Here is a 25,580-nt window from a genome sequence, read left to right as displayed (position 1 = left end):
GAGACACAGAATCGGAAGCAGGCTCCAGGCTCTGAGCCATCAGCCCAGAGCCCGATGTGGGGCTCGAACTCACGGAGCGCGAGATCATGACCTGAGCTGAAGTGGGACGCTTAACCGACTGAGCCACCCACCCAGGTGCCCCCACAGTCTGTGAGTTCAAGCCCGGCATTGGGCTCTGTGCTGACAGCTCAGAGCCTGGAGCCTGCTTCCAGATTCTGTGTCTCCCTCTCTCTCTGCCCCTCCCCCACTAATGCTCTGTCTCTCTGTCAAAAATAAACATAAAAAAAATAAAAAAAATATTTTTTAAAAATGTTAATAAATAAATATTTTGAGACAGAGCGTGCTTGTGGGGGAGGGGCAGAGAGAGAGAGAGAGAGAGAGAGAGAGAGAGAGAGAGGAAAACAGAATCCCAAGCAGTAAAGACCCGGAGTTGGGGGTCCATCTCACCAACTGTGAGATCGCGACTTGAGCCGAAATCAAGTTGGATGCTCAACCAACTGAGCTACCCTAAGAAATATTTAATAAGCACCTACCATGGGCCAAGTATGTCACATGCTGGGGATACCAAGCTGAAGCTGATAATCTAGTAGAGAAGAATCCCATATAAACCACTAAAATACAATATTATAAGTGCAAACAAACATCCTAGGAGCACAAATTAGGGTGTAAATATCTTTGCTAAGGAGTAAGTCTTCACCTTTCAGTTGGGTTTGGAAAGCCAAATTAAACAAGGGGTTGGGTAATGCATTTGTTAATACAAGGAGGGTGGTTCTTGGAAATCTGGTAAGTTCATTCGTGTATCACTATTCTGAGCTAGGAACAGGATGTAAGCAGCCATGGCAGAGCTGAGGAGGATGACAGCCTTATGATGGAACACTGCTGGGATGAATGGCTAGGTCTTGTTGCTGGGCTTTCATCTAGGCCCTTCTTTAGTTCTGCCCCTTCAGCATGGTTAAAGGTACCTAGGGAAAGGCCCCAGCAGCCCCTATGGTCTTTAATACACAGGACAGAATTATATCTGGGATCTTTCCCTCTAAGAAGCAAAGGATGACAGAGTTGGAAAGGATACTGAAAATCACCCAGTTGTTTCTAATTTGCATGCCTCAGAATCTTGGGGTTCTCAAAATAGCAAATGAAAATCTGTAATTAATTTTCGATATTCCAAAAAGCTACCAGAAATCGCACATGTTTTCGTGTTATTAACTGCCAGGTTTCTTTGTTTTGTGATAATTATATCAGATCCACATTAAATGGAGGTTCTTAACTGAGCTGTGTTCAGATTAAATATGTTTTCCCATTATTGTTATGCTTAATTTGGTAAATAATTTTTCAAAATACAAGAGAGCATTGTCGAATAAAATTGGTAATATTTGCCACCACGTTTGCAATTTACAAAGCACGGTTCACTGACTTCACGTTACTTTATTCCTCACGATACTGTGAAATAGTTTAACAGCAGAACCCGGACTCCTTGACTCTCAGTCCAGTGCTCTTTTCAACAGCTCAGGGCTTCTGGGTTTTTTCCTTGCGTCCCAGTCAGTCTACGGAGCCTTCAAACCGCGACTCGGAAGCACCTGCCGGCCCCTCGCCACTGGGTCACACCGCCCGCCTCTCGGGCGACGGCCACAGCGACCTCTCCCTCTTCAGGTTCAGGAATGCGGCTCTCCCCCAACAGGCGTGGTGCAGCGACTCCGCGCCGGCGCCGTTCCGAGTGTGGAGCAGAGACCCCCCGAGCCACCAAGAGGGTCGGCGACCAGAGCGCCTGCGCAGTAGCTTCGAGCGCACTTCTCTCTCCCCCTCGCTTCCAAACCATTTGGCAACCGTACCATTCATTCCTCTCTCCGCAGTCCTTTCACCCTTTAGGACAGCCTGCCCTCCATTCGTCAGGAGCTGCACTAGCTGCCGAGGAGCCCGACCAGCTTTGCTAGACCGCCGCCGGGAGCGCGCTGCGCGCGTCCGAGCGGTCCGCGGAGTCGTCTCCGCCGCCGCTCCCGCCCCTTCCGCCTCTCGTGTGCGCGCACGGCCGGCCTTCGGCGCGCCCGGGTTGGCTGCTGCGGGGCCCGCGGTGGTGGCGGCGGCGGCGGCGGCGGTCTCGACAGCGGTAGTGGTTTCTCCTCCGCTTTTAGGTTCCTCCGCCCCCTCCCGTCGGACGCTGCCGGGTGCCAGCCTTGAAAAAGCCAACTTTATTGTTCCTCAGCCCCACCTCCCGGCGCGGCGCGCGGCCTCAGGATGCACTGAGGCTGAGCGGAGGGAGGCGGCGGCGGGTCGCGGTCCCTCTCCTCTGAGCGCCCGGCCGGAGGTGGGGGGAGTCACGATGTCTGGGAGCCGCCAGGCCGGGTCGGGCTCCGCCGGGACCAGCCCTGGCTCCTCGGCGGCCTCCTCGGTGACTTCCGCCTCCTCGTCCTTGTCCTCTTCCCCGTCGCCCCCTTCCGCGGCGGCCGCGGCGGCGGCGTCCGGCGGGGCGGCCCAGGCCGCGGGCTCGGGCGGCCTCGGGGGCCCGGCGCGGCCTGTGCTGGTGGCGGCCGCCGTGTCCGGCAGCGGCGGCGGGGCGGTGTCCGCCGGCCAGTCTCGGCTCAGCTGCGCGGCCAGGCCCAGCGCCGGCGTAGGAGGGAGCAGCTCCAGCCTCGGCAGCGGCAGCAGGAAGCGACCTCTGCTTCCCCCGCTGTGCAACGGGCTCATCAACTCCTACGAGGACAAAAGCAACGACTTCGTGTGGTGAGTTTGAAGAGCATTGCCCTCCCTTTCGCTGGATGCGGAGTTTCTCCTGTTTGGGCTGGTGGGGTCCGGTGGGAGGGTGGTCTGGTTGGTGCCTTGGCGGTGCCTGCAGACCTCGAGGCTGGTGGTTGATGGGGGGGGGGGGGAAGAAAGCTTGGTAGTCCCGGGGGCTGGGAGGGTACGGGTAATATAGAGGAAGGTGCTGGAGGGGAGGAAGTGAGGGGAGTTGAGGGAATAAATAAGAGGGGGCGAGAAAGAAGGTCAAATAAATGGTTGTGCGTAAAAGGAGAAAGTTGGGCCTTGGATTTTATGGCTATCTGGTGAGTTAGACACCCTGTCGGTCCGTTTTGCTTGTTGGAGTGAATGAAACTCGTAAAGGGAGAGGATTAAGCTTCCCATGGTGGAGTTGGTCAAAATTTGCTTATTGAAAGTATGGGAGATGGTGCTCTAGACATGGGTTGTGAGTGTTTTAAGGAGAAGTAGTATTTCATGTAAATATCTCTCCTGTGCGTGAGTATCCTCCCACTTCAAAGGGTAGGCCACTTTTAAATCTGCAGTTAAGGCTACTGTGGTCATGAAGTCTGTTCACAAAAAATTCCACTTGTCACTGAATGTCTTGAAAAAGGGAATCACATCTATTAAATATTATCCGTGTGTCAGATGTAACTGTATTAGATTTGTATAACACTATACAGTATACTGGAACTTCTGTTTTGAGAAACGCCAGGTATTACACATTTTGGCATCGTAGTTGGCATCTTGAATGACACACAGTCGCATTCAGTTTTGGTACTTGACATAGATGGGTTATCCTTATTAAGCGAGAGATGGAGTTGATTGTTTTACTGAAAGCGTTTTGGGATTTTCATTGGGTTTGGTATCCAGAACCCAATCCAAATGGTAGGATTATGAGAAAGGAATTGCTTTTAGCTAAGTGAGAACTGGCAGGATTTTATGCTTTTCCTCTGGAGGAAATTGTTGATAGACTTCGTATATTAGTGATGTGGGAAGTTGGCCTGCACTGTCATTGTAGGGGAAGTTGATTTACTTCAGGGTTGAGGATGATGTGAATTGTTGTCATTAAATAAGATAGGGCTAGAAGTTGGAACTGTAGGAAATACATTGATTAGACTTAGGTGTAGTTCTTTTTTTTTTCTTTTTTTTCAATGTATTTTCTTTAAAAATTTTATTCTGAGAGAGAGAGGGAGGAAAGGGAGGGACAGGGGAGAGGGGAGGGGAGAGAGAGAGAGAGAGAGAGAGGGAGGGAGAGGGAGAGAGAGAATTCCAAGCAGGCTCCTCCCTGTCAGCACAGAGCCCTGTGTGGGGCTTGAACTCATGAACAGTGAGATCATGCCCTGAGCTGATACCAAGAGTCCACTTTTTAACTGACTGAGCCACCCAGACACCCCTTTCTTCTTTTAAAAATTTGCTTATTTATTTTGAGAGAGACTCAGTGCAAGTGGGGGAGGGCAGAGAGAGAGAGGGGACAGTGGATCCAGAGTGCGTCCCGTGCTGACAGCAGACAGCCGGATGATGGGCTTGAACTCACGAACAGTGAGATTGTGACCTTGGCCGAATTCGGATGCTTAACCGACTGACCCGCCCAGGCACCCCGAAGAATGAAGAAATATCTTCATTCGTATTTTTGCTTTGTTCTTAAATTATTCTGGATTCAGAATTCATTCATTTTTCATTGAAACTTGGCTGTAATTGTGACTGTTATTTATAAATAACCAGTTTGTGATTGGGTCTAAGAGGTGTTTGTGTCCAGTTGAGAGTGCCATATGATGAAGTATAAGCTAATGAAGCAAAATGAGCATTTTCAGATTTGTCCTTTTAGCCATCATTGGCATTTTAGTTTTCAGAAGGCTGAAAGAAAACAAATATGTCAGCATTCATATAGCATTCACATAGAATATGTGAGAAATAAAGGAATCCATCATTCAAGATACTTATTTGGCACACAATGTCTGCGAGGCACCACATGGGTTGCATTGTACTTACTATTGGCCATTTTGTAGGGAGTTGGAGAGCCATAGAGTAGTATAAACAGCTGGCATTGATTTTTTTTTTTCTTTGTGGGGTCTTGGGGAGGTAAGATTATTAAAATTTTTGTTAGTCACCTACTTTTTAACAATTTCAGTCTATTTTCCCAAGTCCTAACCTGGAAGTACCCAGTGAAAGTCTTTAGTTAAAAATTGTGAGGGGCGCCTGGGTGGCTCAGTCGGTTAAGCGGCCGACTTCGGCTCAGGTCATGATCTCGCGGTCCATGAGTTCGAGCCCCACGTCGGGCTCTGTGCTGACAGCTCAGAGCCTGGAGCCTGTTTCAGATTCTGTGTCTCCCTCTCTCTGACCCTCCCCCATTCATGCTCTGTCTCTCTCAAAAATAAATAAACGTTAAAAAAAAATTAAAAAAAATTGTGACTATTTCTGGGGCACTTGGGTGGCTCAGTCAGTTGGGTGGCTCAGTCAGTTGAGTGTCCGACTTTGGCTCAGGTCATGATCTTACGGTTTGTGAGTTTGAGCCCTGTGTCGGGCTCTGTGCTGTCTGACAGCTCGGAGCCTGCTTCGGATTCTGTGTTAACCTCTCTCTCTGCCCCATCCCCACTCATGCTTTGTCTCTCTCTGTCTTAAAAATAAATGAAACATTTTAAAAAATTGTGAATATTTCACTTTCTAAGAATCTCATTAGTCCATTATTTCTTTTTTGGTGAGGTTGAATATTCAGAAGAATTCATTAATAGGAATCTATCTTCCCAATTCTCAAGCTAGATTTGGTTTGGCCAGCCTTTTGGGGTAGAAGAAAGGGATTAGGATTAGGCGGAGGCCAAGGAATCTTTTTCATTTCTAATTGGCTTTGGGTGGTTGTTCTTGTCTTATATGCCTCAAGGTCAAACGGAACCAACTGAAATTACCTTATGCTTTTCCATTTAAATGAGGCTAAAGCTTGAATAATGGTGATAATTCCCTATTCATCAGATTTTAAAACCATGTTTGTACTTCACATTTCATTTTATCCTTAAAACAATTCTGTGAAGTTATAGATAACTTCCAGTTTTGCTATAATACTAATATAATTGTATTCCCACAGAGAAGTAATTTTGTTTCAGATTGGTCAACTATGGGTAAAATGAGAACTCAGATCTCCCAGTTCTCAATTTAGTGCTTTATTTGTATTTTTTAGCCTATGCTACTCCCCCCCCCCCCTTTTTTTTTAAGATTTTATTTTTAAGGAAATCTCTGCACCCAATTCGGGGTTTGAATTTACAATCCCGAGATTAAGAGTTGCATACTCCACCACTTGAGCCAGCCAGGCACCCCTAGCCTCCTGGTTCTTAAATGTGGTAGCTTGGAGGGAAACAGCTGTTTCATAATCACAGGAGATATGTTGTTTATCCCTGACCACTCTCTCCTCCTGCCCACGTCCCAAGAGGACATACTAGAATTGGAGGCTTGAGTGGTAGTGTAATTTGCAAAAGCTACCTAGGTGATAATAACCTGTCTTTCCCCTTTTTTGAGAACAGTTGATTTAAAATCAAATGCCTGATTTTCAGTAACACACATTGGATTCTCTTGACTTCTATCATATTTGAAAGTAAGTTTACATTTAATTGCACAATTGATGAACATTTTAGGAATTTATGGTTTTCATGTAAATATTTTTTTCATACAAAGGATTGAAAGTATTAAGTTGTAGAGAATTTTTTTTAAGTTATTTATTTATTTATTGTAAGATTAAAGAGCACAAATGGGATAGGGGCAGAGAGAGAGGGAGAGAGAATTTCAAGCAGGCTCTGCACTGGTATCATGCAGAGCCTGATGCTGGACTCAAGCTCAAAAACCATGAGATCATCACCTAAGAGGAAATCAAGAGTCAGACACTTAACCAACTGAACCACCTAGGTGCCCCAAGTTGAAGATAATTCTAATAGTGTATTGTAGTTGGAGAATCTGTAGTACAGGAGAGGGTAGTATTTAGCTGAAGTTGGGTAAATCTTTAACATTCAAAGGAAGTCTTTGTTATTTTGATTTTTCTAATTTTTCTTACATGAGCCATTTAAATTGATGAATCTAAGATGACTTGTTTCTTCTATCACATTACTGTTGCTTCTTCATTAGCTTTTCCAACTACCTAAATTCCTTTTTCTACCTCTGCAAGTCTGTTATTCTCTAAGTTGAGGCAGAAATAAATATTTTCTTTTTTATTTATTTTTTTAATGTTTATTTTTGAGAGAGAGAGCGAGAGACTGAGTGAGGTAGGGGCAGAAAGAGAGAGAGAGAGAGAGAGAGAGAGAGAGAGAGAGAGAGAGAATCTGAAACAGGCTCCAGTCTTGAAGCTGTCAGTACAGAGCCTGACACCAGGCTTGAACTCAGGAACGGCGAGATCATGACCTAGGCGGAAGGCGGATGCTTAACCGACGGAGCCACCCAGGCGCCCCAGAAATAAGTATTTTCAAGTAGATAGTAAACCCCTTGTAGGAAGGTTAATTCTGATCACCTGCCTAATAGAAAATAGGTAGGATCTACATTGAATAGATCTACTCTTTAATAAATATGTGACTGCCTCTCTTGTGTCATGCTGTAGTAATAGACCGTCCTGAAGGAGCTCATGATTTAATGCAGAGAGAGACTTTTAGTCATATAATTATAGTTTCATATCCTGACATCGTTGCTTCTTCTTAGTACCATGGCAGACGTCATTCTTTCGAATTTTTTTTTTCAATGTTTATTTATTTTTGGGACAGAGAGAGAGCATGAACGGGGAAGGGGCAGAGAGAGAGGGAGACACAGAATCAGAAACAGGCTCCAGGCTCCGAGCCATCAGCCCAGAGCCTGACGCGGGGCTCGAACTCACGGACTGCGAGATCGTGACCTGGCTGAAGTCGGACGCTTAACTGACTGCGCCACCCAGGCGCCCCGTCTTTTGAATTCACATGTATGTCGGAGTCCTCAACATAGCACTCTAGGAAGCCATTACCTACTAATCACATTTAGTGCTAAAGATGAAACCTATTGATCATTCTTGCTATTGTGTTTTTCTGGCTGTCAATAAGTGAAATAAAATAGAAATCATATAACTTGTCATGGTACAGACAACTTTGAACTTTTGGTTACATACTTACATACAGTGTATGTGCAGTGTATGTTTTACTGGGTATCAGGGTGAAAAATATTTGAAAGTTCCTGAATTATGGTGTATGATTTCTCTTGCAACTAAAAAGTAAATGAAAAATTTAGGTGGCCTATTGAAAGCCTAGTGAGCTTCTAAATAGGATTAAATGTATTTTCAAGAGCTGTTAAAGTGTATTCAGCTACTGAAATAAACTGTAGAATTCATTATGTTGTTATTGTAGTAACATCAGGCAAGAACTTGATTGAATCTGCAAAACTGAAGCTTGATGAATCTCTTGCGTTATAATGCATGTACCATTTGGGTGACAATGATGGCGAAAGATGCTCTGCAGAAAATGATATTAAATCATAGCAGTTCATAATGCTCTTTCTGGCTGTCAGATGGCGGGTTGTTTGCCTCATTGTCAGCAGAAGACTTAGGTGAATGAAGTGGTAGAGCAAACGAAAGAGAAGATTATGAAATAGCGTATGAAAGACTATCAACTTGAATTCTGGTCTATAAATTGAAAGGAAAGTACTGATGCAGTTCATTACTAAATGTGTTAATAGCTACCTTTTCCTTTTACAAATCTTTTCTTTTTTAAGTTAATTTTAGAGAGAGAGAGAGAGAGAGAGAGAGCGCGCGCGCGTGCGCGCAGGTGCCCTGGGGAGGGAAAGAGACCATCCTAAGCAGGTTCTGAGCTGTCAGCATGGAGCCCAGGGCGGGGCTCGAACCCAGGAACCATGAAATCATGACCTGAGATGAAACGCAGAGTTGGATGCTTAATCGACTGAGCCACCCAGGCACCCCAGAGCCTTTTCTGATTATAAACCAACATTACTTATTTGATCATATTCTAAAAAATGTTTTTTATTTTTTTTAAAAGATTTTATTTTTGTAAGTAATCTTGACACCTGATGTGGGGTTGGAATCCACAACCCGGAGGTCAAGAGTCACATGCTCTAACTACTGAACCAGCCAGGAGCCCCTAAAAATTGTTATTGATTAAAGTAACTGTAGCCTTAAACCTTGTTGCTCATTTTTTCTCCTTAAATGTATATATTGTTACTGGGGTTTTCTTTCTGTTTTGAATACTTACTTTAGCCTGCAGTCCTTTTCCTCAAAGCTGCTATAGCTTGGGAGAAAAGGTTTAACAGTGGAATTAGTCTTCTCTTCCCTGTTAAAATTTGTATTATACAAAATAAAATGCTTCTTAAATTCTTGAATTGTTTTTGTATGTGGTGTTTCCCCATCTGTGCCCTTCACTTTACTTGTTCTTTGCCGTCTCTTTTCATACATGTATGTGCCACGTTCTAGATGTATAGGTTCCTACCATCTCAACTAATATTTCATTGAGAGTAAATTGTTTTCTCTTCATACAAGTTAATTGTTCTTTCATTTTTCATAATTAAGTTTCATGAACTGTTTTTGTCTCTGTTTCTGTGTAGAGAGTAGGGTTGTATAATAGGTGGTCTGATTTCTGTTCACTTAAATTCTGGTATTAACCTGTGGAAGCCCATCTTTCTCTCTTCCTAGTCTGTGCGGTTTGGGGTGGGTGCTGTTCTTCACCAAATTCAGAGCTGGAACACATGACCCCAAGCCCAAGTAGTCTCTTGTATTGGAATTCCGTGGCTTCAGTGTTACTTCACAGATCGGCATTTTGGGTTTAATGGAGGTATTGAGACAAAGTTGGTTAAGTAAAAATTACAGATAACTATTTTTGGGACTCCTTTAGATACTTTAAATTCAAAGTTAATAAATGCCAAGTCCACCCTAAAGTGAATGTGATGTACTAACCATTGGCTTGGTATACATACTCCTGATAAAATACATGCTCTAGGATAGGCCGTTGTTATTTGCAAGGCACTGTCCTTCCTTCCTTCCTTCCTTCCTTCCTTCCTTCCTTCCTTCCTTCCTTCCTTCCTTCCTTCCTTTCTTTCTTCTTCTTCTTTTTCTTCTTCTTTTTAATGTTTATTTATTTTTGAGAGGGGGCCATAGAGAGGGGGAGACAGAACTTCAAGTGGACTGCGGGCTCCACTGTCAGCACAGAGCCTGACTCTGGGCTTGAACCTGAGCCCAGAAGTCAGATGCTTAACCGACAGAGGCACCCAGGTGCCCCTGCAAGGCACTGTTCTAATGGTTTAACATTACCTATTCAGTCTTCATGATAATTGTTTGATGCAGGTACTTTCATAATTTCCATTTTGTAGATGAGGAAATGACAGAGAGGTTATGTAATTTGTTGCAGTTCATACAGTTAATAGTGGTGGTATCCGTATTTATATCCAGACATTTTGGTTCAGAGCTCAAGTTAACCACTATATTACTTTGCCTTTAATTCAGAGGCTGGGGGTTTTTGTTTAAAATTTTTTTTTAATGCTTATTTATTTTTGAGAGACAGAGACAGAATAGAATGTGAGAAAGCGAGCGGGGGAGGGGCAGAGGGGGAGACACAGAATATGAAGCAGGCTCCAGGCTCTGGGCTGTCAGCAGAGAGCCCAGTGTGGGGCTCAAACTCATCGAACTGCAAGATCGTGACCTGAGCCAAAGTCGGATGCTTAACCAACTGAGCCATCTAGGCGCCCCTGGAGATTTTGTTTAAAATCAGCTTTATTAAGGTATAATTTGTATACAGTAGAAATCACTAGTTTTAATTGTGTAGTTCAGTGAGTTTTGATAAGTGAATACGTCTGTATTATCACCACCCTAATCGAGATCTAGAACATTTTTATTACACTGGAAAGTTCGCTTGTGCCAGCACTTTGCACGTATCTGTTCCCCCCACATCAACACCTGGCAACCAGTGATTTTTCTAGCACTATAGTTTTGCCTTTCCTAGGATTTTGTATTAAGGGAGTTTTTCAATATGCAGTCTTTGTGTCTGACTTTTTTTTTAATGTTTTATTTATTTTTTTGGGAGGGGGCAGAAAGAGAGGGGGACAGAAGATCTGAAGCGGGCTCTGTGCTGACACCAGAGAGCCTAGCCTGATGTGGGGCTCGAACTCAGGAACTGTGAGATCATGACCTGAGCTGAAGTGAGATTCTCAACCAACTGAGCCACCCAGGCACCCCTGTGTCTGACTCTTTTTTTATTTGGCGTAATGTTTTTGAGATTTAATGTTGAGTATGTCACTAATTTTTTCTTTTAATTGCTGAGTAGTATTGTTATATGGATATATAAGATGATATGTATATATAATCAGTTTAAAGAGATTTGATTTTTTTTGTTTCTAGTTTTTGGTAATCGTAAAGAAAGTTGTAAAAATTCATGTTCAGGTATTCATGTGGACATACCTTCATATCTCTTGGGTAAATATCTAGGAGTGTATTATTGTTGGGTTGTATGGCCAAGTGCATATTTAACTTTATAATATACCGCAAAACTGTTTTTAATTTTTTTTTAATGTTCATTTATTTTTGAGAGAGAAAGTGAGTGGGGGAGGGGCAGAGAGAGAGTGGGACCGAGGATCCAAAGCGGGCTCCAACTGACAGCAGTGAGCCCGACATGGGGCTTGAACTCACAAACCATGAGATTATGACCTGAGTGGAAGTCAGATGCTCAACTGACTGAGCCACCCGGGCGCCCCTGCAAAACTGTTTTTAAAAGCGGTTGTATCATTTTCATTCCTGTCGGCAAAGTAGAAGAGTTCCAGTTCATGTTCTTGCCGGCATTTGGTCTTTCAATGTTTTTTCAAAGTCTTTACAATTTTGGTTGTTCTAGTGGGTGTGTGGTAGTATTTCATTATCCTAATTTGCATTGTCTTAATGACTGATGACACTGAACATATTTTCATGTGCTTATTTTCATTTGCATATCTTTCATAAAATTTTTAAATGTTTTTATTTATTTTGAGAGAGAGAGAGAAAGAATGCGAGTCGGGGAGGGGCAGAGAGAGAGGGAGACGCAGAGTCCGAAGCAAGCTCCAGGCTCTGAACTGTCAGCACAAAGCCTGATGCGGAGCTTGAACTCGTGAACCACTAGATCATGACCTGAGCTGAAGTCGGATGGATGCTCAACAGACTGAGCCATCCAGGCACCCCTGCATATTTTTTATAACGTGTTCTAATCTTCTGCTCTCTTTTGTCATTTATCTTGAGTTGTCTTTCATCATTCCAACATATTGTGATGTTTTCTCCCAGTCTGTTGCTTACCTATTTATATTTTTACTGATGTCTTTGAAGTGCAAAAGTTTAAAATCTTAAGTCCAGTGTATCACTTGTTTCTCTTATGGGTTGTGACTTTTGTGTTCCATCCAAAAAATTGTTGTCTAACGTGAAATTCAAAGATTTTCTTAAATATTTCTTCTAGATACTTTATGGTTTTCTCCTGGTTAGATAAATGATCATTTCATGTTAGTTTTTATATACTGTGTGTGGTAAGGGTTGAAGATTTTTCCTCTCTACTGTGGGTATCCAGTTATTATGGCACCCATTTGTTGAAAAGGCCATTTTTGTTCATTGAATTTCTTGGAAGCTTTCTTAAAAATTAATTAACCGGGGTGCCTGGGTGGCTCAGTCGGTTAAGCGGCCGACTTCGGCTCAGGTCATGATCTCTCGGTCCGTGAGTTCGAGCCCCGCGTCGGGCTCTGTGCTGACGGCTCAGAGCCTGGAGCCTGTTTCAGATTCTGTGTCTCCCTCTCTCTGACCCTCCCCTGTTCATGCTCTGTCTCTCTGTCTCTCAAAAATAAATAAAACGTTAAAAAAAATTAAAATTAATTAACCATGTGTATGAGTTTATTTCTGGAGTCTTTGTTCCATTGATCTATATATTTATCCTTATGCCTATACCACCATCTTGATTACTATATCATTTTAGTAAATCTTGAAATCAGACAGTATAAATTTGTTCCTGTATCTCATTTTTGTTATCTAGGTCCTTTGCATTTCCACCTGGATTTTAGGATTAGTTTACCAATTTCATCAAAAAAGCATGCTAGGATTTTAATTTGGGTTACTTTAAATTTTTTTTAATGGTTATTTATTTTTGAGAGAGAGGGCAAGGGGCAGAGAAGGAGGGAAACACAGAATCTGAAGCAGGCTCCAGGCTCCAAGCTGTCAGCACAGAGCCTGACCTGGGGCTGGAACTCACAAGACATGAGATCATGACCTGAGCCCAAGTCAGACTCTCAACTGACTAAGCTAACCATGTGCCCCCATGATTTGGGTTACTTTAAATCTATGACTCAATTTGGAAAGATATGACATTTTAATGATTTTGAATCTTTGAACTATGAACATCGTGTATTTCTTCAATTATTTAGGTCTTTAATTTTTTTCAGTAGTGTTTTATAATTTTGTAGTTTTAAGTGTTTGGAACTTAAACATATTTTATTAAACTTAGCCCTAAGTATTTCATGTTTTTAATGATGCTGTAAATATTATTTTAATTTCAACTTCTAATTGTTGCTAATGTATAGAAATAAAATTTATTTTATTTATTTTTGAGAGAGAGCATGAGAGGGGCAGAGAGAGAGGGAGAGAGAGAATCCCAAGTGGGCTCTGTGCTGTTAGTGCACAGCCAGACACGGAGCTCGATCTCACGAGCCATGAAATCCTCAGCCAAAAATCAATAGTTGGATGCTCAACTGACTGAGCCACCTAGGCACCCCAATAAAATTTATTTTTGTGTGTTGCCATTGTATCTTGTGATTGCTAAATTTACTTCCTTTAACTGTTGTTTTTTAGGTAGAACCTATGGGGTTTCTGAGAAGACAATTGTGTCACGTGCAAATCAAGACAGTGTTACTTTTTTTTCCCAATTTGCATACCCCACTTACTAATTTTTTAAAGGGATTTTTTTTTTGAATTTTCATGAGTGATACTGGTCTATGCTGTTCTTGTAAAAACACACACACACACACACACACACACACACACACACGGTTTGGTTTTGATACCCAGTGTATTTGCTAGGTTTGCTGTAACATAATGGACAGACTGGGTAGCTTAAATAACAGCAGTTTATTTTCATACAGTTTGAGGCTAGGAATCCAAGGTCAAGGTACTGGTAGGTTTGGGTTCTTCTAGACCTCTCTCCTTGTCTTCCAGATGGCTACCTTCTTGCTCTGTCTTCACATGGTTACCTCATGATCTCTGTTGTTTGTATTCTAATCTCTTCTTCTTCTTTCTTTTTTAAAAATTTTTTTTTTAAGTTTTATTTATTTTGAGAGTGAGAGGGAGCAGGGGAGAGGCAGAGAGAGAGAATCCTAAGCAGGCTTTGCACTGCCAGCACAGAGCCTGGGGCTCAAAACCATGTGGGGCTCAAAACCATGAACCATGAGATTGTGACCTGAGCCAAAAAGTCAGATGCCCAACTGACTGCAACTGAGGCACCCAGGCACCCCTCTAATTTCTTCTAATTCTTTTTTAGGATTTTGATTCTTTTAAATTCTTTAAAATTTATTTGTTTTGAGAGAGAGAGAGAGAAAGTGCCAGTGGGGTGGGGCAGAGACAGAGGGAGATTGAGAATCCCAAATAGGTTCTGTGCTGTCAGCCCAGAGCCTGCTGTGGGGCTTGAACCCATGAACCATGATGTGAGATCATTACTTGAGCTGAAATTGGACACTTAACCGACTGAGCCACCCAGGCACCCTTTAATTTTTTTTTTTAATGTTTTTATTTATTTGTGAGACAGAGGGAGACAGAGCATGAGCAGGGGAGGGGAAGAGAGGGAGACACAGAATCCGAAGCAGGCTCCAGGCTCTGAGCTGTCAGCACAGAGCCTGATGCGGGGCTCGAACCCATGGACTGTGAGATCATGACCCGAGCCGAAGTTGGATGCTTAACCGACTGAGCCACCCAGGTGCCCCTAATTTTTTTTTTTTTTTTAATATTTATTTTGGAGACGGAGAGACAGTGTGAGCAGGGGAGGGGCAGAGAGAGAGGGAGACACAGAATCTGAAGCAGGCTCTAGGCTCTACACTGTCAGCACAGAGCTGACATGGGGCTTGAACCTAAGAGCCGAAGTTGGATGCTTAACTGACTGAGCCACCCAGGTGCCCCGTCTCTGATCTCTTAAAAGGACATCATTCATTGGATTAGGGCCTAATATATGATTTCATTTAACCTTAATTGTCTCCTTGATGCTCAGTCTCTAAATACAGTCGCATTTGGAGGTACTGGGGGGCTAGGATTTCAACATACAGATTTCAACCCATCACAGTGTAAAGCCCTTCTAAAAGGAGATGAGGAATGTTATCTCTTCTTTCTTTTTCTTTTCCTAAATGTTTATTTTGAGAGGGATAGAGAAATCAGGGGAGGGGCAGAGAGAGAGAGAAGTGAGAGAGAATCCCAAGCAGGTTCCATGATGTCGGCACAGCGCTGGACTCCGGGGCTTGATCTCACAAACCATGATGTGAGCCAAAACTAAGAGTCAGGTGCTTAACCTACTGAGCCACCTAGCCACCCTAAATGTCATCTCTTCTGTTTTCTGAAAGAGTTTCTATGGAATTGGTATGTTTCTTCCTTACGTGTTTGGTATAGTTCACCAATGTATGATCAAAGGGCTGTGTCTGTGCTTTCTTTCTTTTTTTTCCTTAAAATTAAAAAAAAAATTTACATAATCCAAATTAGTTAGCATATAGTGCAACAATGATTTCAGGAGTAGATTCCTTAATGCCCCTTACCCGTTTAGCCCATCCCCCCTCCCACAACCCCTCCAGCAACCCTCAGTTTGTTCTCCATATTTATGAGTCTCTTCTGTTTTGTCTCCCTCCCTGTTTTCATATTATTTTTGCTTCCCTTCCCTTATGTTAATCTGTTTTGTGTTGTAAAGTCCTCATATGAGTTAAGTCATATGATACTTGTTTTTCTCTAATTTTGGTTAGCATAATACCCTCCAGTTCCTTCCACATAGTTGCAAATGGCAAGATTTCATTCTTTTTGATTGCCGTGTAATACTCCCATCGTATATATATACCACTTCTTTTTTTTTTATGTTTATTTATTTTTGACAGAGAGAGAGACAGAGCATGAGCGGGGCAGGGGCAGAGAGAGAGGGAGACACAGAATCTGAAGCAAGCTCCAGGCTCTGAGTTGTCAGCACAGAGCCTGACAAGGGGCTCGAACCCACAGACCCTGAGATCATGACCTGAGCTGAAGTCGGATGCTCAACTGACTGAGCCACCCAGGCACCCCTATACCACATCTTCTTTATCCATTCATCCATTGATGGACATTTGGACTTTTTACATAGTTTGGCTATTGTTGATAGTGCTGCTATAAACATTAGGGGTGCATGTGTCCCTTCAAAACAGCACACCTGTATCCCATGGATAAATGCCTAGTAGTGCAATTGCTAGGTTGTAGGGTAGTTATATTTTTAATTTTTTGAGGAACCTCCTCACTGTTTTCCAGAGTGGCTGCACCAGTTTGCATTCCCACCAGCAGTGCAAAAGAGATCCTCTTTTTCCACATCCTCACCGATATCTGTTGTTGCCTGAGTTGTTAATGTTAGCCATCCTGACAGGTGTGAGGTGGTATCTCATTGTGGTTTTGATTTCTATTTCCCTGATGATGAGTGAGGTTGAGCATTTTTTCATGTGTCGGTTGGCCATCTGGATGTCTTCTTTGGAGAAGTATCTATTCATGTCTTTTGCCCATTTCTTCACTGGATTATCTGCTTTTTGGGTGTTGAGTTTGATAAATTTTCTATAGATTTTGGATACTAACTCTTTATCTGATATGTCATTTGAAAATATCTTCTCCCGTTCTGTTGATTGCCTTTAAGTTTTGCTGATTGTTTCCTTCACTGTGTGGAAGGTTTTTATTTTGATGAGGTCCCAATAGTTCATTTTTGCTTTTGTTTCCCTTGCCTCTGGAGATGTGTTGAGTGAGAAGTTGCTGAGGCTGAGGTCAAAGAGGTTTTTGCCTGCTTTCTCCTCGAGGATTTTGATGGCTTCCTATCTTACATTTAGGTCTTTTATCCATTTTGAGTTTATTTTTATGTATGGTGTAAGAACATGGTCCAGGTTCATTCTTCTGCATGTCACTGTCCAGTTTTCCCAGTACCATTTGCTGAAGAGTGTCTTTATTCCATTGGATATTCTTTCCTGCTTTGTCAAAGATTAGTTGGCCATATGTTTGTGGGTCCGTTTCTGGGTTCTCTGTTCTGTTCATTGACCTGAGTGTCTGTTTTTGTGCCAGTAACTGTTCTTTATGTCTTAAGTGAGCTTTGGTAGTTTAAGGGATTTGTCCATTTCACCCAAGTTATTGAACTTATTAACGTAAAGTTCAAAATATTTCCTTACACTTTTATTTATTATTTTTTAACTTTTATTTATTTTTGAGAGAGAGTGAGAGAGAGACAGCACGAGCGGGGGAGGGGCAGAGAGAGAGAGAGAGAGAGAGAGAGAGAGAGAGAGACATTGAATCTGAAACAGGCTCCTGGCTCTGAGCTGTCAGCACAGAGCCCGATGTCGGGCTACAACTCTGATTGGCAAGATCATGTCCTGAGCCAAAGTCGGACACTTAACTGACTGAGCCACCCAGGCACCCCTCTTCTTACATTTTGATGTTTATGGGATTTGGAGGGATGGTGCCCTTTTTTTCTTTTAAGTTTATTTATTTATTTTGAGAGGCAGAGTGAGCACACTTGAGTGCATGTAAGCAGTGGAGGAGCGAAAATCCCAAGCAGGCTCCCTGCTGTCAGTGTGGAGCCCTGTGAGACTTGGGGCTTGATCCCACGAACTGTGACATCAGGACCTGAGCCGAAATCAAGAGTCTAAGCTGAACCCAGGGGCCCTACCCTGGGGGGATATTGCTTCTTTCATTCCTGCTAGTGGTAATTTGTATTTTCTTTTTTTTTTTCTTGAACAGTTTAGGGGATTATTAATTTTATTATTTTTTTCAAATTACTCATTTTGGGATTACTAATTTTCTATATAGTTTGTCCATTTTATTTTCTAATTTATTTTTTAAAGTTTATTTAGGTAATGAGTGAGTGTGTGCGCCTGTGGTGGGGAGGGGCAGAGAGAGGGAGAGAGAGAATTCCAAACAGACTCCTCACTTTCAGTGAGCCTGACACAGGGCTGGAACTCAAAAAGCATGAGATTATGACCTGAGCCGAAATCCAGAGGTGGACTGAGCCACCCAGGCATCCCTGTCCATCTTCCATTTTACTAATTTTTGGTTTTATTTTTATTATTTCGTTCGGTTTTGAATTTCATCTTCTTTTGGTTTGTGAATATGGAAGGTTAGATAACTGATTTGGCCTTTTCTAATCCTTGCATTAGAGGTATCTTTTTTTTTTTTTTTTTTAATTTTTTTTTTTCAACGTTTATTTATTTTTGGGACAGAGAGAGACAGAGCATGAACGGGGGAGGGGCAGAGAGAGAGGGAGACACAGAATCGGAAACAGGCTCCAGGCTCTGAGCCATCAGCCCAGAGCCCGACGCGGGGCTCGAACTCACGGACCGCGAGATCGTGACCTGGCTGAAGTCGGACACTTAACCGACTGCGCCACCCAGGCGCCCCTAGAGGTATCTTTTAATTTTCATTCAGTTGAAAATACTTAGTAATTTCTTGCTTGAACTGTGGGTTGTTTAGACATACAATATTCATTTTTTTGGTAATATTTTATTTTTAAAATGTTTTTTAATGTTTATTTTTGAGAGAGACAGAATGTGAATTGGGGGGGGAGCAGAGAGAGAGAGAGAGAGAGAGAGAGAGAGAGAGAGAGAGAGAGAGAACCTGAAGTAGACTCCAGGCTCGTAGCTGTCAGCACAGAGCCTGATGCGGGGCTTGAACCCACAAACGGCGAGATCATGACCTGAAGTCAAGTGCTTAACCGACTGAACCACCCAAGCGTCCCTAAAATTTTTTTGATTACAGTCAATGTAGTGCATGTCAGGTATCTCATTGTGGCTTTGATTTATTTTCCCATATTGACTAGTGATACTGAACATCTTTTTATGGACTTACTGGCTCTTCTGCTACTACTTTTTGAAGGTTGTGTTTTGATCTTTAATAATTAACTTGAGTCAGTCAACATTATACTTTTTCATAGCCAAAGTAAAGTTCAGAGAAAAGTCATTGTCCTGTCCAGATTTTCACCTTTTGGTTGAATGCAATTTCTGTGCAAGTATGTGTTATTTATAGTTTTGGGTTTTTCAAAAGTTCAAGAGCAGAAGGCTAGGCGTGCCTGGGAGCTCAGGCCATTAAGCGTCCAACTTTGGCTCAAGTCATGATCTCACAGTTTGTGAGTTTGAGCCCTGCATCGGGCTCTGTGCTGACAGCTTGGAGCCTGCTTTGAGTCCTCTGTCTCCCTCTCTCTGCCCTTCCCCCATAAGTATGTGTGCATGCACACTCTCTCAAAAATAAACATTAAAAAAAAAAAGGAACAGAAGGCTAATTTAATTAGATTATAATTTAAATTCAGTACTGTATTTATAAAACAAAACTTAATAAAACAATTTTTTAAGAAAGTTACTTTAAAAAATCCACATAAGGATATAAAGGACACCTCTTCCATGCAACTTAGAGATGTCTTTTATCCCTGGATAATGGGCTAGGGGTGTTGTCCATGTAAGATATGGGACACCTTCCTGTCCCTACTTCCTTATAATAGAGATTTCTGTTTCTGTAGCCCCTCCTCTGTAGGCAACGTTTTTTTTCTTCTGTGTGAACTTGTATCTTCTTTAGTTGATTGGTCTGTGATTGGCCTCTTCTGAAGTGTGACTAAAATATAACAATTACATCATCTTGGAATTGTCTTGAAAGGATGTTTTGGGTCAATCATGTTTTCTGTATTAGGAATTTGAAATAAGTAAACACCCGAATTGGACTGTTTTGAGTAAAGTTCTTGATGTAGTATTGTTGGAAGGACTGTATATTGCAGACTGATATTCTTGATAGCAGCAAATAGAAGCTGTTAGTCACATTAATGGTAGAGCACTAGTGAAGATCTGTACTGCTGTGTTGAAGTCTGTAGATCCACCTTGAATCCAACCTTCTAGATCCTATGAGGCCTAGTCCTGGTGTTCCCCCATGAAGTCATTGTCCTAATTCTTCCACCTATCTTAAATGTATACAAACCCAATGAAAATTCTCCAATTCTAAGCCTTTGATGATAGTTAGAATTAATGCTCTGTTTAAGGAGGAGTCCTGGGAATGTGTGAATAGAATAACATCCAGGACAAGACTGAGAGTGTATTGGGTAATTTTCATCCTGGGGGAATCAGTAGTAACACTTCTTGGCCATATTTGATTTCCCGATCCAAGCTACTTTTATTGATTTATTTATTTCTGGTGAATACCAGAGATTGGCTCCACTTTATTTTTTTTATTAAATTTTTTTTAATGTTTATTTATTTTTGAGAGAGAGACAGAGTGTGAGTGGGGGAGGAGCAGAGAGAGAGGGAGACACAGAATCTGAAGCAGGCTCTGGGCTCTGAGCTGTCAGCACAGAGCTCGATACAGGGCTCGAACTCACAAACTGAGATCATGACCTGAGCTGAAGTCGGACGCTTACCAACTGAGCCACCCAGGCGCCCCTCCACTTTATCTTTTCATGCCTGTTACTTGCATTTTTTTTTCAAGTTTCATTTATTTACACAGAGAGAGTGCACACGTGTGAGTGTGGGAAAGGCTGAGAGAGAGGGAGAAAGAGAATCCCAAGCAGCTCTGCACTGTCAGCTCGGGGCTCAATTCAGGAACCATGACCTGACCCAGCCGTCGACCGGAGTTGAAATCAAGAGTCAGATAAAATCAAGAGTCAAATGTCTAACTGACTGAAGCACCCAGGTGCCCTGCCTGTTACTGGTATTAGTAATCATCATTTCCTTTCTTTCCTGCCCCATTGTGGTCTTATCCTTTTAAAATCCCTGCTCCTCAAAATAAATAAACAGACATTTAGGAGAAGAAAGCTGTTTTGAGTCTCCTTCGTTCCTTTTATTTTTGAGAGAGAGAGAGAGAAAGCGTGAGTGGTGGGGGGCGGGGGGGATGGTGCAGAGAGAGAGAAAAAAATCCCAAGCCGGCTCTGCACTGCCAGCGTGGAGCCTGATGTAGGGCTCGAACCCACGGACCATGAGATCATGACCTGAGCCCAAGTTGGACGCTTAACTGACTGGGCTATTACCTTTTTTTTTTTTTTTTTTTTAAAGTTTTTATGTATGTATGTATATATGTATGTGAACTCTATACCCAGTGCGGGGCTTGAACTCATGACTCTGAGATCAAGAGTTGCATGCTCTGTCTTTGTTTATGGAATATGGGACATAAGACATTAAACCCAGGTCTTTTTTTTTTTTTTTTTTCCAACGTTTATTTATTTTTGGGACAGAGAGAGACAGAGCATGAACGGGGGAGGGGCAGAGAGAGAGGGAGACACAGAATCGGAAACAGGCTCCAGGCTCTGAGCCATCAGCCCAGAGCCCGACGCGGGGCTCGAACTCACGGACCGCGAGATCGTGACCTGGCTGAAGTCGGACGCTTAACCGACTGTGCCACCCAGGCGCCCCTAAACCCAGGTCTTAATGGAGATAGGTAGGTAGAAATACCAAATAAATATAATCTCTACTTTTGAAAAAAAGATTAAAGTTCTTTTTTAGGGCATTTTATCGTATCAAGTGAAAGTAGGAAGGAGTGTGATGATGGGACAGAGGCTGGAACTGAACGGCTGTCTGTGAAGGTTGGTGTGGAGGATCTCATGTTACCAGTGTTGGTGTGAAAGGAGGATTTGAGATTTATTTTCTCCTTTTCACTCATTTCCTTGTCTTTCAAGGAAATTCTCTGGGGCCAGTTGAAAATAGAGGATGGCTTGGGGATGCTTACATGGCTACTGGTAGAAGGGGAAGGAGGAAGATAGAGAAATTGGAAGTTTTGGACATTTTGAGAGGAAGGAAGAAATATTCCTGTGGCTACTGACTTTTGCTTGGATGTCTTAGCCTTGAAGGATGAACATAAGTTTTAAAAAATATATTTTTTTAACGTTTATTCATTATTGAGAGCATGAGCAGGGGAGGGGCAGAGAGAGAGAGGTACGGAATCTGAAGCAGGCTCTAGGCTCCGAGCTGTCAGCACAGAGCCCGACGCGGGGCTCTAACTCACAAACCGTGAGATCATGACCTGAGCCAAAGTCCGCTGCCCAACCACCTGAGCCACCCAGGTGCCCCACATAAGTTTTTGTATATTCGAAATAATTTTTCTTCTAAGATTTTCTATGTGCTGACAATTTTCATAGTCATAGTGCCGCGTATTGTTCGTTTCCTTTATCTTCTGAGATTGTAGCATAGTGCAAGTGCACTGGACTTAGAAGCCCTGAAATTTAACTTTAGGCAAATAAATGATTGACTTAGAGTCTGTTTTCTTGGTAAGTTAAGATATAGTAATATTCTAGTATAGAATTGTGAGGTTTAGATTATATAATACATGTACAAATACATTGTGAATTATGGAATTACAGAAAAGAATTGCTAAGGTTTGGCATTTGGTATCAAACTATGAAAGTGGTTCTTTGGTTTAGATGAGGTGTAACCACTCTTTTTTTAAATGACTCTAGATTGTACCTTGCTTTTTTTTTTTTAATTTTTTTTTAACGTTTATTTATTTTTGAGACAGAGAGAGACAGAGCATGAACGGGGGAGGGTCAGAGAGAGGGAGACACAGAATCTGAAACAGGCTCCAGGCTCTGAGCTGTCAGCCCAGAGCTCCACACGGGGCTTGAACTCATGGACCGCGAGATCACGACCTGAGCCAAAGTCGGAAGCTTAACCGACTGAGCCACCCAGGCGCCCCTGTACCTTGCTTTGATTATCTTGGTAATGATATGTCTTTAGTACTTAATCTTTGAAAGATTTGAATGTTTGGTTAGTTAGAACCAGAACTACTATGAGGCAGTTGAAACATTTTGTTGCAGCATAATGGAGTTAGTGTCAGTACCAAGATCTACATGGATTCAACAGTGTACTCACTGTTTTATTGAAGAGTTTTGAGATTATATTGTGTACTAGTCAGTAAATTTGGATGCTGTTTTTGAAGCAGGGAATACATACAAATATTAGGGAATTTATAAATATGTTACTGATTAAAAATGTAACCTGAGAGTCAAACTGATTGTGATATCACCCTTGACAAATGTGTGCTTTATAAATTCAAAATAGTGGCATTTAAAAAATAGTTTTTTGTATGTGTTCTGCAGTGTTGATTTTTACTTATTTTTTTAAGGTTTATTTTTTGAATGAGAGAGCAAGGAGAGGGGCAGAGAGAGAGAGCTCGGGAGATAGAATCCCCAATGTGTGTCTGGGGGGGGGGGTGTCTCAATCCCATAGCCATAATGTCATTCAAGACCTGAACCATAACCAAGAATTAGACAGTTAACCAAATGAACCACCCAGGTGCCCCTGCAGTGGTGGTTTTTACATGCAGTTAAATGACATAGATAACCCTTTGGCAAGCTTAAGGTTGTGCAGTCTAATAATATCTGCCTTTAGTTTTTGGAGGTGGGTATGGAAAGGTCTTCAGAAGAGCTCTTGGATTTTCTGTCTTCTTTTTTTGTTTTCTTTTTATGTTTTAATTTAGATAATGTCTGTTGGCCGATCTTCAAACATTCATGGCTTCCTTCCTTAACTTATGTTTCATGTATTGATGAGCTTGTGGAAGTAATCCTTTGTGTTTGATGTGTTTTTAAAATTTCTAGGAATTTTATATTTTACTTTCTTATGAGTGCACGTCTTTTGCTGTGTTTTTAGGCACTGTATTTTTAACCTGTAGGCTTTTAATTGGTCCGTTTTATATCTTCTGTTTTCCTCATTATACTTTTGTGATCTTTTAAATTATGGAACATATTTGTAATATATGTTTTCAAGAATTTTCTGCTAATTCTATTAACTGTCTTTTTGTTTCTCTAGAGTGGTTTTCCTCCTCTTTATGGGTCACAGTTTCCTACTGTTGTACATGTCTCGTAATTTTTTTTATTGGATAGTTGACATTATAAACTTGCCATTACTGAATGCTTGATTTTGCTTTCTTTCTCTACAGAGAGTGTTGGACTTTGTTCTGGCAGTAAGTAAAGTTCCTTGCAGATCAGTTTGATCCTTTTGAGTATTATGTTTTTTAATTTAGTTAATTTTTTTGTAATTGAAGTTTTTGTTTTGAGAAAATTGTAGATTCGCATGCAGTTGTTATAAATAAATTAATTTAAAATTGTTTTGAGGGTGGGTTATGAGGAGCCATTTTTCTAGAGCCACTTTATTTCCACGCTAATGACTCTTCTGGGTTTTCTATTAAATACCCTGTGTTTTATCATTTCCTGGCCATTTTTAACTGATCTTGTGGAGTTTTACCCTGGGCACATAGGACTCGTATTCAACAACAGGCTTGAGAACCCTGTGTAGATTTCTAGAATTCTTTTTCTTTGCGTCTGCTTCCTCTTTGGTGTCTTGCCCTGTAAAGTCTTTCCCCTTTATCCTTACTGGACTTAGTGAGATTGGGGTGCTGTTTGGTTTCTCCTTTCTTTGGCTTGTGAAGCTTTCGGTGAAGGCAAAAAGCTGGGTCTGGGATAGGGTTCACTTCATTTGCTCCCCTTGCCTCAGAGATCTCAGTACTGTGCTGCCTAGTGTCCAGTCCTCCTCCCCTTCTTGTTTTCTAAGTGTACATAGCAAGAGGGTAAGTCCACTTACAGTTAAGTTTTCACCTCAAGTGCGGAGTGAGGGCATTGTGTTTCACATTGTCCTTTGGCCCATCCAAGGCTTTGTTTTGTTTTGTTTGCTTTGGTTTACTTTGTCACATTTCTTTGATTCTAAATTGAACTTCTTTTTCTTTTTTACACTTTGACATATCTGAAAATTGGACTATGTTTTATAGATTATAGAACTAAAAAAAAAATTCCCGTTTGCTACGTGGCAGTTGGATGTATACGTGGCAGTTGGATGTAGCTTCATGTGGTCATTTCATATAGACGTGTAAACATAAAAAAATGCCTGCCTCAAAACTTGACTAGGTTTCAGCAGATTGGAAGAAATTCTCTGAGACAATTGTGAATTATTGTTTTATTCCCTGTGAACTAAAAATTTGTATGTGGGAGTGAAGGGTGGAGGAGGTTCTGGGATGTGGTGAATTAGACATGTTTAGCAACATTCCTGAAGCTGGAGTCAGATGTAGGTTAGCTGGCTAAATGTAAACCTGACTTAAGATCCCAGTACTGGTAGGATTCTCTTAATAAATGTCACCTCACCAAAGTCAAGGAGAATACTGTGTGAAAATCTGGATATCAGTAACTTAGTCAAAAGTGATTCAGAAAAGTTAGACTCTGAAGAATGAGAATTTTGTAGGAAAATTCTAATTATATGTATGTGTGTATTTTTTTTTCACAATAGTGGCATCTGATAAAACTGAAGTCTAAAAGAGTGTTTTAGAGAAACGTAAATAAAATTACTATTCATTAGCAGAGTTGTTTCTTTTTTACTGGTATAATGTTACATCTTGTTGTTGATGACGTTCTTAGATCCTATTGAATAAGAGATTTTATTACTTTCGCCATTTCATTTTTTATTCTCCTGACTTGGTGATTTATGTATGTCTTTGAATACATGTATCCTTGTGAAATATATTTTTGCATGTTTTACATTTATATAAATTGCATTATGCCACAGATCTCCTTTTCATTTCTATTTTCACTTGACAAAGCATCTAGCCATGCCTCCATGTATCTTTGGTTCATTCCTTCTGACTGTTGCATGAAATTTTATAGTGTATATTCAAGCACAATTTGCTTCTTTATTGTAGTTATTATGAGCATTAGGGCTTCTTCTAATTC

The 25,580-nt window shown here is 41.7% G+C and overlaps 1 protein-coding gene across 6 annotated transcripts in view; it reads left to right on the top strand.

Annotated features, from left to right (window-relative positions):
* Nucleotides 1–2,100: 2,100 nt before the first annotated feature.
* COP1 (COP1 E3 ubiquitin ligase) overlaps nt 2,101–25,580 on the top strand; it is a 259,243-nt gene continuing 235,763 nt past the window's right edge. For 5 of the 6 annotated variants that reach the window (XM_045048918.1, XM_045048920.1, XM_045048921.1 and 2 more), the window contains exon 1: nt 2,101–2,715. In XM_045048918.1, the coding sequence (XP_044904853.1) occupies nt 2,315–2,715 (401 nt within the window). In that variant the 5' untranslated portion in view covers nt 2,101–2,314. The remainder of the gene's footprint in view (nt 2,716–25,580) is intronic. The other variant, XM_023247685.2, reaches the window with a different exon arrangement.

This window comes from Felis catus, chromosome F1 (genome assembly GCF_018350175.1).
Source record: "Felis catus isolate Fca126 chromosome F1, F.catus_Fca126_mat1.0, whole genome shotgun sequence".
Taxonomy (NCBI): Eukaryota; Metazoa; Chordata; class Mammalia; order Carnivora; family Felidae; genus Felis; species Felis catus.
This window is presented reverse-complemented; position numbering and strand designations above follow the sequence as displayed.